General features: G+C 41.3%; 1 protein-coding gene across 1 annotated transcript in view; it reads right to left on the bottom strand.

The window, feature by feature from the left end:
* LOC129336562 (teneurin-3) overlaps positions 1-15,193 on the bottom strand; it is a 208,115-nt gene that overhangs the window by 7,066 nt on the left and 185,856 nt on the right. Inside the window, exons 20-23 of the mRNA XM_054989724.1 lie at positions 10,134-10,309; positions 9,463-9,698; positions 3,862-4,158; positions 819-2,430 (exon numbers count right to left, since the gene is read on the bottom strand). Of these exons, the coding sequence (XP_054845699.1) occupies positions 819-2,430; positions 3,862-4,158; positions 9,463-9,698; positions 10,134-10,309 (2,321 nt within the window). The remainder of the gene's footprint in view (positions 1-818; positions 2,431-3,861; positions 4,159-9,462; positions 9,699-10,133; positions 10,310-15,193) is intronic.

Raw genomic sequence — 15,193 nt, 5'->3', positions numbered from 1 at the left:
ATCTGAGGTGTTATCATGCAAGCAGCAAACCCTACCAAGCTCTACAGCTAAAGCTGCCATCTGGCATAGCACCACCTGTAATATTCAATATATTTACAGATTTATAAATGGTTGGCATGGTAACAGACTACTCGCCAAAGGCATAGCTAGAAACATCAAAATTGCATTTTCTTTTCTGCAATTTCTTTATTCTGAATATCTCTAGAGAGTTATGATATTGCTCAGAGACAAAGGTTTCAGTTGCCACTTATGAGCTTTTCTGACCTAATTCTTCATTTAGTCCCTATTACCGATAACTTCATAAAGGCACTTGCTGTTCTGATTGCTTTGCTGAGAAAATATTTGCTCTAATTACTTGATAAATGAGGCCAACCTCTCACTTGGTCCATCTTTATTATGAAAACAATGACCCAGATATTCTTCACTAAAATGAAATATATATATTTTTAAGAATTCTTTTTGCACAATGGGTTTTTCTTCTCCTCACTTAAAATGGAATGTATTAGAACACACAAGACAAATTGTTTGCCCAGAAATATTTTGAACAATTTGTTTTCCTGGTCTACATTTTTCATCATGTTCAGTGGACAAGACGGTAAGTACAATGCAACCATCTAAGAAGACAGATTGGGTTGGATCCAGCCATCTTTGTTTACCAATCTCTCCTTGCTATAGCCCCTGTTCCACACAGCACAATCTTTTTCGGTGGTCAAAGGGGGCCACTGTATCAGCAGAAAAGCTAGCTGAATCCAACATATTACATGCAAGAAGAATGTACATGTTAAGTGTATATCATGTTAAAAAAACCCTGTATTTACCTGTGATGTAATCTTTCACATCATGTATTTTGCTGGCTGGATTGTTATTTCTAAACATGTACAGATTAAAAGGAGCTGGATCCTTTCCTATTTTTTTCCAGAGCTCAATATCAGGTGTAGTCCAACGACCTGCCAGTATGTCATAATCTCTTTGGCCAAAATGAATTAGTTTGGTCAGAGGGTCATAAAGGCCTCCATGAAATCCTATTACCAACTGGAAGTCAAGGTTGGAGTCAAAATAGATCTCACCATAAGCTGTGTATTGGATCTGCTTAAGCATTAGACCATTGCTACTAAAAACTGCCAGGGGTGTGCCAGTGTTGTCTGATGCAATGTAGAACTCATCTCCACTGCTAATTTCCATGGCGAAAAGGTGTCCTTGCAAGTCATAGTAGAGAGAGGTGATTTCAGAACTTGAATGATTGTATACATGAGTGATCCTTGTTGGATAGGTAAGGTCTGCATAAAAAAATTGGAGGTGTTGTCCCAGACTGGTTTTGCTCGAAACCCGTCTCCCAAGTCCATCATAACGATATATCACTGTCCACCCACTTCCTTTGCTATAAACTCTTGTAAGAAGACCCTTAGAGCTGTATTCAAAGATCTCAGTACCCCTCTGTCTCAGGAATCCATCTTCATCTAATCGGTATTGAACATCACCTAGTCGAGTAATTCTGTCTCTCAGATCATACCGAAGTGGTGTCAAACGAGCACTATTACTTGGGTTGAGCAAGTGGAGGTTGCCATTCAAATCATAGTTGTATCGCCACATTATTTTTTCATTCAGATAAACAGTCTGTAGTTGACCATCGACATCATATTCATAAGCATACTTGGTTGTGTTAGCAAATGGTCCTATTTTGATTTCTCTTTTAGTTACCCGTCCCATGTTATCATACTGAATTGTAATCCAGTACATAAGTGACCTGAATATTTCATACTGGATTTCCTTTATGCGCCCGTGGGCATCGAAGTGTTTTGTGTAAGTCATTACGGCTGTTGATATTATCTGGTTAATATCATAATATATAACCCCAAATTTTCCAAACTGCTCAACTTTTCCAGAGATGTCATCAAACTGGTAAAGATCAATCGGCAATGGAGTTTCATTGATAACACCTTGCATGCTAGTCACTCTGAAGCTATTGTCATAGCTGTAGTCAAATCGGGCATTTACCATTCCATCTTCACTAAAGCGGAAAATCTGCCTGTCAATCAATGGGCCAATTTGTCTGTATCTAATCGTGCAGATAAAACCATCACTCTGGAGGTTTACTGTTTTCAGAACCCCTGCAGTCTCATCGTAAGTAAAACTGACTCTTGTACTATCATACAGAATTTCTGAAAGCCTGGTCTGCCTTCGGTACTTGAACAGGACTCTTCGGCTTGTACCCAAGAAAGCGGTTTGTAGCAGCTGCCCTTCCTCATTGTAGTCCATGATGACAGAGGCATTGCTTTCAGGGGGATTGTAGATATTCCGATAGTAGCCAATGGAACGGATAGTCTGCATGGTATGGCGAGCAACACTGGGCATGGTTATGGCAGAAAGCCGGTCTAGTAAGTCATATTCAAAGATGTATTGACGTTGACTGTGCAGTAAAAGGACCATAGACTGAAAAGGAAAAAAAAAACCAAGTAGATGGTGGCACTCTATTTGAATAAGCTATAATCTTTAAAATTCAGTTATCCTTGACCTTACATATTGGTAATTATTCTCTGCCTAATTCATTAGGATACTTAATGGTAAGAGGTTCTGTAATTAGCAGTTCCAGATTCATAATGTGCTACTTGTTGTGACTGAATCGTTCTTTTATCAAGTACAGCCAAACAGCAGATTGTCAATGGATTTGGATAAGTCATGTTTAATACCGGCAAAAGTGAAGCTGTCTTAAAGCCAATAACTCAAGAAGGAAACAACATATGGAAAAGACAATTTCACTCCTGTAATTAGAGATAATTTACTAGCCTGAAGATCCCTGAACCTTCATTTCTACATCTATTCATCAGATAGGCAAAGAAATTGGTTTGTTATTTACATCACACTTTGCAATCAGCTACCAAATGACTTCTTTCGTATAGTGCATCAATGGTCTTGTAATGTTACATTATTCACATGATGATGTCTGAAACTGTCGGCATCGGGCATCATAGGTCACTGGCTGTTATCACTGGAGGCAAATTCCTCCCAAAGGAAACCAAGCGAAAATATGCTAAAAGGCAATGAGAACTGATGTTTTGCCATTTGTGTTGATTCAGGGATCTTTTCTGCCAACTGGTACCGAGATGATGAACACATCTAGATTTTTATCAGAGATTGCATGGATTGTTGTTCGGGACACATAGCTGGCAATCCACATAATTCCTGATACAAAATCTAGGAAAACCTAATCAAGAGAGAGAGAGAGATGGGCGCCTTGTTGCATTAATAAGAGCAGGATCTGATCTGTTCTCCATCTCTGGAACTTGGAGTGTTCTGATGTGGATCGCAAGCTGCAATCTATCAAGAATTATACATCTTCAAAAATACATGAGCTGCCTTTTAACTGCAGATAAATGAGAGGCAGCATGTTGCAGTGGTTAGAGTATTGGAATAGGATCTGGGAGGCCCAAGCTCGAAACCCTATTCTACCATGGAAGCTTGTGGGCTGATCTTGGGCCAGTCATACACTCTCAGCCTAGCCTACCTCTCAGCGTTGTTGTGAGGATAAGATGGAAGACAGGAGAAAGATACGATTGGACTACCAAGGACATTTAGTATGATCTCTCTGAGATCGCTGAGATGTAAGCACTTGCGGCCTTTATCTGCCTTTGATTCCAACAACATCCTCAATCTTTGAATGGATTACAGCCATTGGTAGCAAACCAGTAAAGGCAAGCTAATGAAATTTGCCTTACTGGATCTGGAATTACAAAGATCAATGCAGTTTCTGTAAGAATCTATCTTTGCTACTTCATTGGCAAACAATACTAATCTTATGCAGAATGGTCTAGGTCTGCAGCCCTAATTCATCAGTTTTCCTGAATTCCTAAGACAGAACTTTACCTTTTCAAGATACGTGTAACTCCATGTTTTACCATCAGCAAACACTCTAGATACAATTCTACCCTGGCCATCATAGTCCACTTTTTCACTCGTGGTCCCACGCTGGATGCTGCCAATTTGACCTGTAGATGAATAGGTCACATTGACAGCCATCAGCTTGCTGCTGGGCAGCCAGAGAGTTGGATGTCCGGATGTGTCGTAGGCGATCCTCAACAGAAATTTACGATGGTCATCATAGATCTTTTCTGTCTTTGTCATCCGATCAAAATCAACTGAAAGGAGGTTCCTGCCATTTACCTTTTATAAAACAAACAAGACAACGAAATAAATCATGCTGTTGGAACACCAGAGCCGGATTACTTCCTCATCGTACCAGCTAGTGTTTGAAGATCATTGTTTAAACACCATTTAAAATGATTGATTTCCTTTGTCAGTAAATTAATTTAGCAACTTCTTGGTGCAAGTACGAGACATTAGATTAACTGCTGTTTTAAAAGGTTTCATTAAATAAAGATGTCTTGGCATTTACTCAAAACCTTTTCAATTAATTCCCAAGGAGTTTAGTTAAATGTTAATGTAATATAATAATATATACATTGATAAGTTTTGTAATAATAACCAGCAAGATTTATGGTGGATACTATGGAAGGATAGGAGAATTATCCATGTAGTGTCAAATACAGAGAAAAAATAGAAGGCTGGTAAATATACTGATAAAACATAACTACATTTGTAATTAATTATTAGGACTGCATGATATTGTTTTACACAGCGAATTTGGATTATTTTCATTAAACAATTTAGCAATGCTAAAATGATTATTTACATAAATGATGGTTTTATAAGGCATTTTATATATTAAAGCATTGTGCACAGCACTGCATTGCTGCCTTATGAGGAACCGTCTGCTGAAGTTATGTCTGGTTCCTGGGCATCATCTAACTACACTGCTTGTCACCAGAAACCAACTTTCCCGTCATCTTTTTTTCCACGAGAGAATTGATTAATCTGTCAGAGACCCATAACAAAGTCATGGACCAGGCTAGTTTGTGACATTCTGGAATGAGTCAGCCTCTCTTAACATCGACATGGCATCGGCCTAGCCATTGTGACTGTGGTTAAAGTCTTGGACTAGGATCAAGGGGGCTCTAGTTCGAAGCTTGCTGAATGACCTAGGGCCTGCCTATCCTACCTCATAGGGTTGTTAGGAGGGTAAAATGGAGAAGAGAATAATTTATTTACTTACAAAATGTATACCCTGCCTTTCTGCTGTCATCAGTAGGGTTGTGCGATCCAGGATTTGTGATCCGGCTAAATAGTCAGATTTATGCTAACTTGGCATAATCTAGCTATGCCGGATCACACTGGAGAATCCTGGACTGGATCTCGGGAGTTAAATTCTGCTGGACTGCATTTATTCAGTTATATGGAACCGCAAAAAACTTCAGGGAGCCAGATCAGAGGCGAAGCAGCTGCGAGCACGAGGGCAGCGACGCAACGGAGAGGGCAGAAGTGCAAAGCAGAGGCAAACTCTGTGCCACAGCAGGAGAGTGGGGCAAAGCTGACGGCACATAAACAGCAGGCCGAGTGGATTCCCATACCATCCCTCCCCTCCACCCCTGCCCAAGCTCCAAAAGAGCCCCTCAAGCCTCCACAGGCCACCTTTTAAACTCCATAGCTACGACAAGCCTCTTCCCCCCCTTGCTTCAGTTTTCTGTTGGGGTTTTCTGGTTTGACTTTGGGATTTTCTGGTTTCACATTGGTTCAGCTCCTTCAGTTTGGTTCTGTTGGGCGTTACTCGCTCAGCTTGCATGAGAGTGGGACTTGCGTTTGGGGCTGGCCTTTGGCCAGAGGTTGCTTTTGCTACACAGGTCTCCCCTTAAAGTCAACTCAAAGACTCCAGCTGGTGCAGAACACTGCAGCTCGTTTACTCTCAGGAGCTAGAGAAGCATATCACTCCCGTTCTGCAGTCACTCCACTGGCTTCCCATCAGTTACCGGGTTCAATTCAAGGTCATGACTATCACATTCAAAGCCCTTTATAATCTTGAACCTTCATATCTTCTCCCCATTCCACCATGGCAGCTGTTTCATCTGGTCAGGACCTTCTGCAGATACCACCCTGCAGTTGGGCAAAGCCAACAGCTGCCGCGCATGTGCTTTCTCTGTGGTGGCCCCCGCCTTACAGAATGGCCTGCCTGAGGAGGTCGGGAAAGCTTCCACTCTCCTGGCTTGCTGCAATCTATTCTGGTGATCATCCTAGATCTTTTCTGTCTTTATCAACCGAAATGCCATTAACCATTCATAAAACAAGTGTAACATTTCATAAGGAATTTGGTATAAATGGGGACAGCTTCTTTCAGAATGTTCAGTTTCCTTAGCTTCTGCTGCCTTCTCTCTTTCCCTTCACTTTCCAGTATCCGCCTTTCATTTGTATCTGCAGTTCATACTGTCCTTTTCCAAGACCATTCTCAGTATTAGTACCATTAGCATATTCTAACAATTATTAAAATGCAGTTTGGTGTAGAGAGCCAGTTGGTGTCGTGGTTAAGAGTGCAGGACTTCAGTCTGGAGAACCGGGTTTGATTCCCCACTCCTCCCCTTGAAGCCAGCTGGGTGACCTTGGGCTAGTCACAGCTCTCTGGAGCTCTCTCAGCCCCATCCACCTCACAGGGTGATTGTTGTGGGGATAATAATAACATACTTTGTAAACTTCTCTGAGTGGGTGTTAAGTGGTCCTGAAGAGCGGTATATAAATTGAATGTTGTTGTTATTAAATTACTGCCCTGGATTTAAAACATGAACATGAAACTGCACTGCATGCTTCAACTGCAATGATCACAGAATCATAGGGACCTCTAGGGTCATCTAGTTCAACCCCCTGCACAATGCAGGAAATTCACAACTTATTCCCCACCCCCCATGGCCGATTATGTGAACTATACAGAAGGGATGGGATCCAGAGACTCCTTTCTACTCAGTGAGTGTTCTCAGTTTGCAAGAAGTATTCTTCATCAGAGGAAGACTCCTCTTGCCCAAGGAAGATGTGTATCTTAAGCAGAAAGAAGTCAATGGATCCATCCCACTATGCTCATTTGTGTCGGAGCTGCTCTTACTGAGGCCCACAGAGCACCATATGGAGAGAACAGGCAGTCATGTAATTTTCTTTATTGCAAAGATGGAAGTTTGATCTTATCCTGTGGTGTAATTTTTCTTTTTGGATATCCTCAGATATTTTTCCTCTCTTTGCTCTCTGCTTTGATCTCTCTCTCTCCCTCCCCATAAATTCAGTAAAGATCGAGCAACTTATAGAGCAGTCAGAAGACAGGAAGACATTCCTTTTTTGAGAACCGGATTAGTGGGGTTTCTGTTTTGTCAATTTTGGAATTATTGGAAGACATTACTATCTTTAAGCCAGGCAATTTATGTTATTAGATAAGAGTTTGGCAGCATTTGCACAGACTGCTTGGCAGAAAGATGCCATAAATAAAATATTATATCCAACTGAGGAGTGTTGAGCAATCATCAAAGGGCTCAACATTCTCTGGCTATTGAAGCTACTTTTAACAGGATAGCAAAAACGCATCTGCTTTGAGAGGAGGAAAGTTGCAGAACGGTGGACTTCCCTCCTGTTGTTTGAGGGCCAAAAGATAATTTCATTCCCACACTCAACTCTTTCTCCCATTCACATTACTCTTTTATTATCCTTTGGATCAAGCCCTGTTCAGTTTTCATGAAGACCCAGTGCTTTACAGAGGAGTAGAGAAGAATAAAACAGAGCTCTGCTATTGTTACAACCAGCATTGTGTTTGCTGTCTTGCTGCCTTAAGAAATGGCTTTGCAAGTTTGTCTGAGCTACAGTGAAGTCCTAAGGAGAGTTACACTCTTCTAAGTCCACTGAAGTCACCACCACCACCATTTTTCTGACTACCTAGTTTGGCCCTTACTTCAAATCTCCAGGTGACCTTTCCCTGGGGGACATCACAGTATATATGTCATAGGGTTGAGTAGCAGTCACACATCACCACCATCTGAAATTGGCTAGCCAGGAAAGAGCAGATCCAGCAAGGTACAATCATTTCCACTCCTAACACAGCTGTTGCCTACAGAAGGATACCATGGCCAATTGTATTGAAATTCTTCCAAGGAGCTTCTTCTGGCAGGACACAAATAGTGCTGCATACGTTGATTATTCAGTCACTCCTGATGCAGCAGAATTGTCTGCCCTCTAAGGAGGCATGCCCAGAACCATCAGAAACAGAGGGTATAGGCTCCTCTACGAGTCAGTAGATATCTCTCTATTAGTCTGTAACTTTGCAAAGTAAGGTTGTAATTTTCCTTCCATTTTATGTTAGAAAAGAAGTGAATCTGGCCTGTCAGAAGTTAAGGAAAAACTGCCAGGATACAGCATGCTTTCTGTAATGGCTTTTAAAGCCATTTTAAATAAGCTCACAACTTCTCCGCTCGTCTGTCTTAATATTTTGGGGGTATTTTCCTCGCCATCCTTTTAAACAGCTTTGTGTGTGTGTCTGCCTAATGTGTTTTATGAGTTGTGTCACTGAAAGCAGCACAGGCCACCATTCCCTCTTAGAGAAGTACTTCCGCACTGTCTCTCCTTTCTAAGTCAAATCCAGAGGCAGAAAAAGCATCGGGATGCTGGAGGAGAGCTGCAATCAAACTCTGCTGCCCAGCAGAATCTTCCTTTGCTATGAGATGAATGATTTTGGCTACAGGGGATCACCCTGGATGCTGCTTTCTCCAGCAAATATTACCTGATCACACTGAACCCAACAGAAAGAGGCATACAATTTTATCAGTGCAGTCCTAAAGATGCAGAGGAGTTAACCATATTAGTCTGCAAAATAGTTGCAAAATAGTAAAAAGTCCAGTAGCGCCTTTAAGACTAACCAACTTTACTGAGGCATAAGCTTTCGAGAACCACAGCTCTGAGAGCTGTGGATCTCAAAAGCTTATGCCTCAGAATAGAGCTGTGGATCTCAAAAGCTTATGCCTCAGAAGAGAGCTGTGGATCTCAAAAGCTTACGCCTCAATAAAGTTGGTTAGTCTTAAAGGTCCTAAAGATGGTGAATCAACTGTATGCTATAATATTCATACACTGATACAATGAAAAACATTACTGTCTGAGGAACTAGCATTTCCTATTTATTAATAATATAGTTTATTTATTGACAAAAACTGTATCCTGCCTTTTGCCAAACTGGGGCCACCAAGGCAGCTAACAATTAAAAAACAATACATCATCAAAGTATATCCAGTTAAAATCAAAGCTAGAATACATCTTTTAAAAAATTGGGATAACAAAACGTAAGTTAGGAAGGAGCGTAGACAGCAAAACCAGCGGAGAAAAACAGGTGGACAAGATTTGGAGATACATGTGGCCACCTGCCCATTTTAAATATGAGTGAGAGTGTTTCCCGCAAGATGGGTTTTGCCTCCGTGCTCAAATGGCCAGTGGCCATTATACTTCCTTTTAGTTGAAGGGTTCTCTGAAAAGTCTGCTAAAGGAAAAAATGCTGAAATGTCTTGAGATGTATCCTCCACAGTCTCATCAAACTAAAAATGCACCAGAGGTATTACTCACTCTGAGTTTTCTGCCAAACACATTGATTTTGCCTTGGGCTTGTTCTTTTCGGAACCTCCACTCCACTAAATTCTGTCCATTTTCTCCAGGAAGAGTCATATTTCTTTTTGCTACTGTTGGATTGGCTGTTCCAGCTAAAACATGTGGTTCCGTTTGATAGTGCGTGTCAAGACCACTAGCATAAATAATTCTGAGGGACCCATCATAACCAATCTGGTAACTGTTTCTCAATTGATCTGAAATGAAACAAACACACAGTATACATTGAGAGCTCTGATTTCTCTTGTAATATAGTAAACATGCCATGATGGAAATTGTTCCAATGCATGGATTGACCATGTAATCGGGTGCAAAATAAACTGTATTTTGCAATAAGCTTGAAGTCTTCTCCCTTTGCAAGTTCTTCTTCACTTTTCACACCTGTGAAAAAAAATTGGCATGCACCAGAGCTCCATATAAGAGTTTCAGTCAAGGTGAGTGATATCAGGGAAGGAAGTAATATGTATCCTAAATATATCTAGTCTCACTTTCAAATTATGTTAACAAGTTGTGATATTTTCCCCAGAGCGAATCCTTAAGAGCTTGATCAACCATCTTACACCACTACAATCATCTCTGGTTAATTTTCTTCATTCTAGAAAGAGAATTTTCATTAAATTCTATTACAGTACCTTGGACCATTGTATAGAAAGAATCAATTGATGACAGATTCGAAGTGATGCCAACGTCTTCCTCTCTGCTAGATGATTCAATGTCGACGGTAATGGCTCTTTCCATTTCCCCATGGAGGTTGGTCACCACTCCGGTTGGAAATGTGACATTGGTTAGCCGCCCTTCGCTGTCATAGCTAAAACAGAAAAGAAGAAAATAAAACAGTATGAAACAAGAACAAAATGGGTTCCCCCCTCCTCACAGATTAAAACTAACAGAAAATATCTGATGCCAATATTGTTAAGGAATTCTCTGTTTTTTTACACACAATAAAGACTTCAAAGGAGCTTTGAAGTTACTGAAAGCCTGTTTAACATACAGAAGCCTCAGTAGAAGAGAAAACAGTCGGATCTCCAGTTCTGCATATTATTCTTTGAAGTGTGACCAAATCCTGCTGCACATCTAATTTGCTGTTTCAAAGGGAACATGTTTGGTTGGGATAAACTGCTTCACATTCTGCACTTGCTTCCCATAATCAGGCGAGATTTGGTTCCCTCTTATGAGCATGTTATCTCAGGGGCTCTTGAGATGTTTAGTACGGGCCTTATCTTCCGGTGAAGAGATTGGACCTCCTCCACTTATGTTCCTGATTGCATCACATTCTCTGTATTACAAGGATCAGCTGTATTGGGAAGCATTGATTATCTGCTGCTGTTCTGACACACAAGCAGAATAAAGCAAATCAAACAGACTGAGGCAAAATTGTTAATATACCACTCAAACACCTTTTTCTAGTTGTACAAATTACTTTCATATATCTTATTTGAACACCTATGCATGATGGTTGTGTATGTCATCGCTGAGGCTGGTCCCTGTGTGGATAAGCAAATTGCTCTGTGGCTTGAGGTGTTTATCAAAGAAGTCATATGTCTTATTAGGGGGCTAAGATTAGGAAAAGCTCCTGACCCTGATTTAATTCCCAATGAGCTTTTTAAGGCTGATCCTCAATGGTGGGCTAAAGTCCTAGCCCCAGTGTTCACCTGAATTAATTCATCTGGCCAGATGCCTAACTCATGGAGACATTCAATTATAGTCCCAATATTTAAAAAGGGGTCCAGATTGGATGCATGAAGGTATGGCCAGTTTCTTTCTTCATTGGGAAAATTGTACTTACTTAGGAAACTTTTGGGTTGGGTGGAATCTGAAGCTGCGCTGGGATATGAGCAGATTGGTTTCAAACGGGGTTCCTTGACTTACAACCACTGTCTAGTCCTTTACTACCTGGTTGAGAAATATTCATCCTTCAAAGGAAGGGGGCAACTGTACGCGGCCTCTGTGGATCTTAAAAAGGGCGTCTGACTATAAATCACCCCAAATTGTGGAATAAACTTGCCCGAACTATCACTAGTAAAAGGCTTCCAGGCCTTATACAACAATTATATTGTGGCTAAACTGCTCAAGTGTGCTGTGGGTATGAAGAGCATTTACCAAACTCATTCAAGTGGGAAAAAGGGGCAAGGCAGGGCTGCCTATAGCTCCCTTTCTGCTTAACTTATATTTAAATGATTTAGCATACAATTTTGACGATCGATGCCATGTATCCAAATTAGCTGAGACTAGTGACTTCATCTTGCTTTATGCAGATAATGCCATTATTTTGTCTTGCATCAGTGTTGGTTTGCAAAGGGCCTTGCAATTTCTTTCCAACTAATGTCTGTGTGAATGTCTGGTAATTAACTACCATAAATCTAAGATCTTAGTCTTTACCAAAAGTAGGAGATGGTCCCTGTTACATTGGTCAATCAACAGGTCTGATATTGAGCAAGTTAAGACCTTGTCTTATTTAGGTATTCTGTTTTTGGCAGACTTACCTTGGACTTCCCAACTCAGAATGGCATTTAACAATGCAAAATCCTGTGCAAACACTATAATAGGTTCTTCTATAATAAGGGGGGGAAGCTGTGCCGTTCCCCTAATTCTTTTTGGTTTAGCTATTTGGATTAAAGTTGTGTCTGATAATATTGATCAATGCCTTGTTCAATTTCTAAGAAAATTGTTGAATGTACCCTGTTGGGTCTCAAATGTTGCATCGCAGATGGAATTTAGCCAAAAAACTTTGGCAGCGGGAGCATGGTTCTCTGCTCTCAAATTGACGGCCTATTGGCTACCTTGAAATGGGATACTTTCAAATCGGTTTGGATGAAAGCTTTGGATGAGAAAATGTCATTAGTCGGTATGATGACGACTAGTCCTATTTCTGATATGCGGAAGTCAAAAGCTTTCTCTTTAATTAAAAAGCATGTTTTAGAAATTGACCATGGAAGTTTGACATTTAGAGCTCAATATGTCTGTTCCGCGTTGTTCTTTGGCATTACTCCTCTGAAATCTTTACCCGCCCCATATGTATTATTTAACCATTCCACATTATTGCAGTGCTTTTTTATTTGCAAGATTGAATATTAAACCTTCTATGGTTTTAGAAGGAACATTTTTGAATATGCCTTATTCTGACAGAATCTGCCCTTGCAGTTCCAATAGGACTGATAAAGCCTTGCATCTGCTGCTTGGATGCTGTTTGTATGAGAATATCAGAGATTATTATATTAAGCCACTTATTACTGATCAATCACTGCCCCCCCACACACAGAAACACTGTTTTGTTTGTTGAAATGATCCTAAGACTACTTTGATGATAGCAAAATTTGTCTCTGTCCTTCTATCCTTTGCATCCCAAAAATGATGAAAAAGAACTTTCTGATGCTCAAAATTTTGTTAATTGATGAGCTTCTAAGAGAATAAAAGGAAAAGGAAAGGACAGGCAAATCCATGCAATAGGGCCAGTCATGGTTACTACTTCTACAAAACTAGAACAGCTCCCAGGTAGGCAGAAAAATCTTACTTAAAACTACCTGATTTGGGGTTAACAATTCACAGAAAGTTAATAGCAAAGCCTGTGCAGATGCTGCCCCTGCTAATAAACCCTGCCAAATTTGGGATGGCATTTTGGGTTGCTGAAGCCATATGCAACAGGAGTCCACCAGGAGGTATGATGAACGCCAGAGCCAGTGAGGAAACCACCACTGGCAGTGAGGCCATTCATGAACTGGTGGCAGAGCAAGGTGATGTAGAACTGGTTGAGAAACCCAGAACAAAGGGAAGCCCTCGGGTCCCCGCTTGTTAATCAGTACTTCTGAAAGAACTTGGAGACAATGAAAGTCCCATTCAGTAGAGAATGTCTCATCTTTTACAAACTCTGAAGCAGCAGTCTTCAGCTTCTGTGGGGTTTCCAGCCACTGCATCTGTTTGTTGACCAAAAGCTGTACATGTGGGATGTCTGTGCGTTCTTAAAGTATGACAATCCTTGTCCTGGCAGCAATCTTGTCAACCTTGCAAAGGCGACAAAAGGACTGCTGTAGTATACATTTATTTATGCTTTTAGTGTTTGAGAGCTTGAGAGAATGTACATGAAAATTTGAAGCTGAGTCACAACAGAGGCTTACATGCAAGGAGAACCCATTCCAGGGAGTAACACCCTCTCCCCCCCAGAGAGGCAGGAAGAGTGTGCTTCATATTGTTGCTTCAGGTGGCTCTTAAGACAGCATTTCCCAGAGGCTTGTGCAGGAGGTGCGAGCTGAAAGGCAAGAGCGCAGGGGTTCCTGGCCCGTGGCTCTCAGCCTGGAGTGAGCAGCTGGGGCACAGACTTGTTCCAAGTGGAGGATGCTAGAAGAAATGCCTGATTGCCAGGACCAGCTGGCATGGAAACATCACCCGTGGGACAGTGCTTACATCAATATGCCATGATTGTAGCTGGACTAGTTTGTAAGCTATTATGGCTTTTTGAGAGTGGATTTTTTGAGTTTTCTATACCCAGTGCTTGATGGATGGTGGACATACTATTCCAGTGCAGATGGGAGCTGGTAGATATGGGCGTGGGGTCTATAAAAGGTGGCCTGTACCAGGCAAATTTGCTTGCTGCTTATCTAACCTCTCTAGCTTTGTAAGAGTCGGCAATGCGAGGGCCACAACCTCCCCCACTTTTAATATTATGCAATATGACATCTGCAAGGAACAAAACTGCATGCTTTACTGGGATGTTGCAGGAAGAGGAAGTAGATAACAGAGACCTGGTTGGAAGAAAATGATGTGGTGTGTCTGTCCCAACCAACTCCACCTGGCTATGCAATCCTATACCACTCATGCCATGGTGGCCAGAGAGGAGGGGTTGCTACTTCATGAGTCCTTCAACTTTTGCAGACTTCTAGTATAAGCTATAGCTGGCATTCATTGGGAACTAGAGATAGTTCATTGGGAACTAGAGATAAGATTAGTTATTCTGCTTGTTCCACATCACGGCTGACCCAAGAATTTATAGCTTCCCTCGCAGCCCTGGGACTCTCTCAAATACTGACAGGCTCCACACATAAGAGGTCACACCTGGACTTAAAATTTTGCACTAAAAGGAGGATCTTGTTTTGGGTTTGGAGATACAGCCTGAACCACAGTCTGACCATTATCTACTGAAAGCAACAGTGAATATGGCCTCAACACCCCCATCCAAAAAGGGGGATCTGTTAAAATGGTTCACCCATAAAGGCTCATGGAACCTATTAGATTCCAAAATGCCCAAGGAATCTTAGGATTCCAAACACATGCTCCATTGAGCATCCTGTAGAAGCATGGAATGTGATGTTTAAGAAATGCTTAACGCGCCGTCTGGTCTGTTTTTGAATCATTTTGACCCAGTAACAGTGAGGAATATTGAAAGAATTCTAGCATCTAGGAAGGGCACTACTTGTACTCTGGATCCCTTGCACTCTGGATCCCTTGCCCATCCTGGCTACTAAAATCTTGCAAAGACTACATAAAGGAGTCCTTGATGTCTATCATAAATCAGTCACTAACTCAGGGCACCTTCCCCCGACCACTCAAGCAGACATTTATCTGCCTGCTACTTTAAAAAAACATCCCTACATAAAATGACATGGCCAATTGCTTCCTCGTCTCTAATCTGCCCTTTCTGGGTAGCTGACCAACTCCATATCTTCTTGAATAACTCCGGCACTTTAGACCCATTTCAGTC

This window comes from Eublepharis macularius, chromosome 10, assembly GCF_028583425.1.
Source record: "Eublepharis macularius isolate TG4126 chromosome 10, MPM_Emac_v1.0, whole genome shotgun sequence".
Taxonomy (NCBI): Eukaryota; Metazoa; Chordata; class Lepidosauria; order Squamata; family Eublepharidae; genus Eublepharis; species Eublepharis macularius.
The sequence above is the reverse complement of the archived record's forward strand: the minus strand, read 5'-3'. Positions and strand labels throughout refer to the sequence as shown.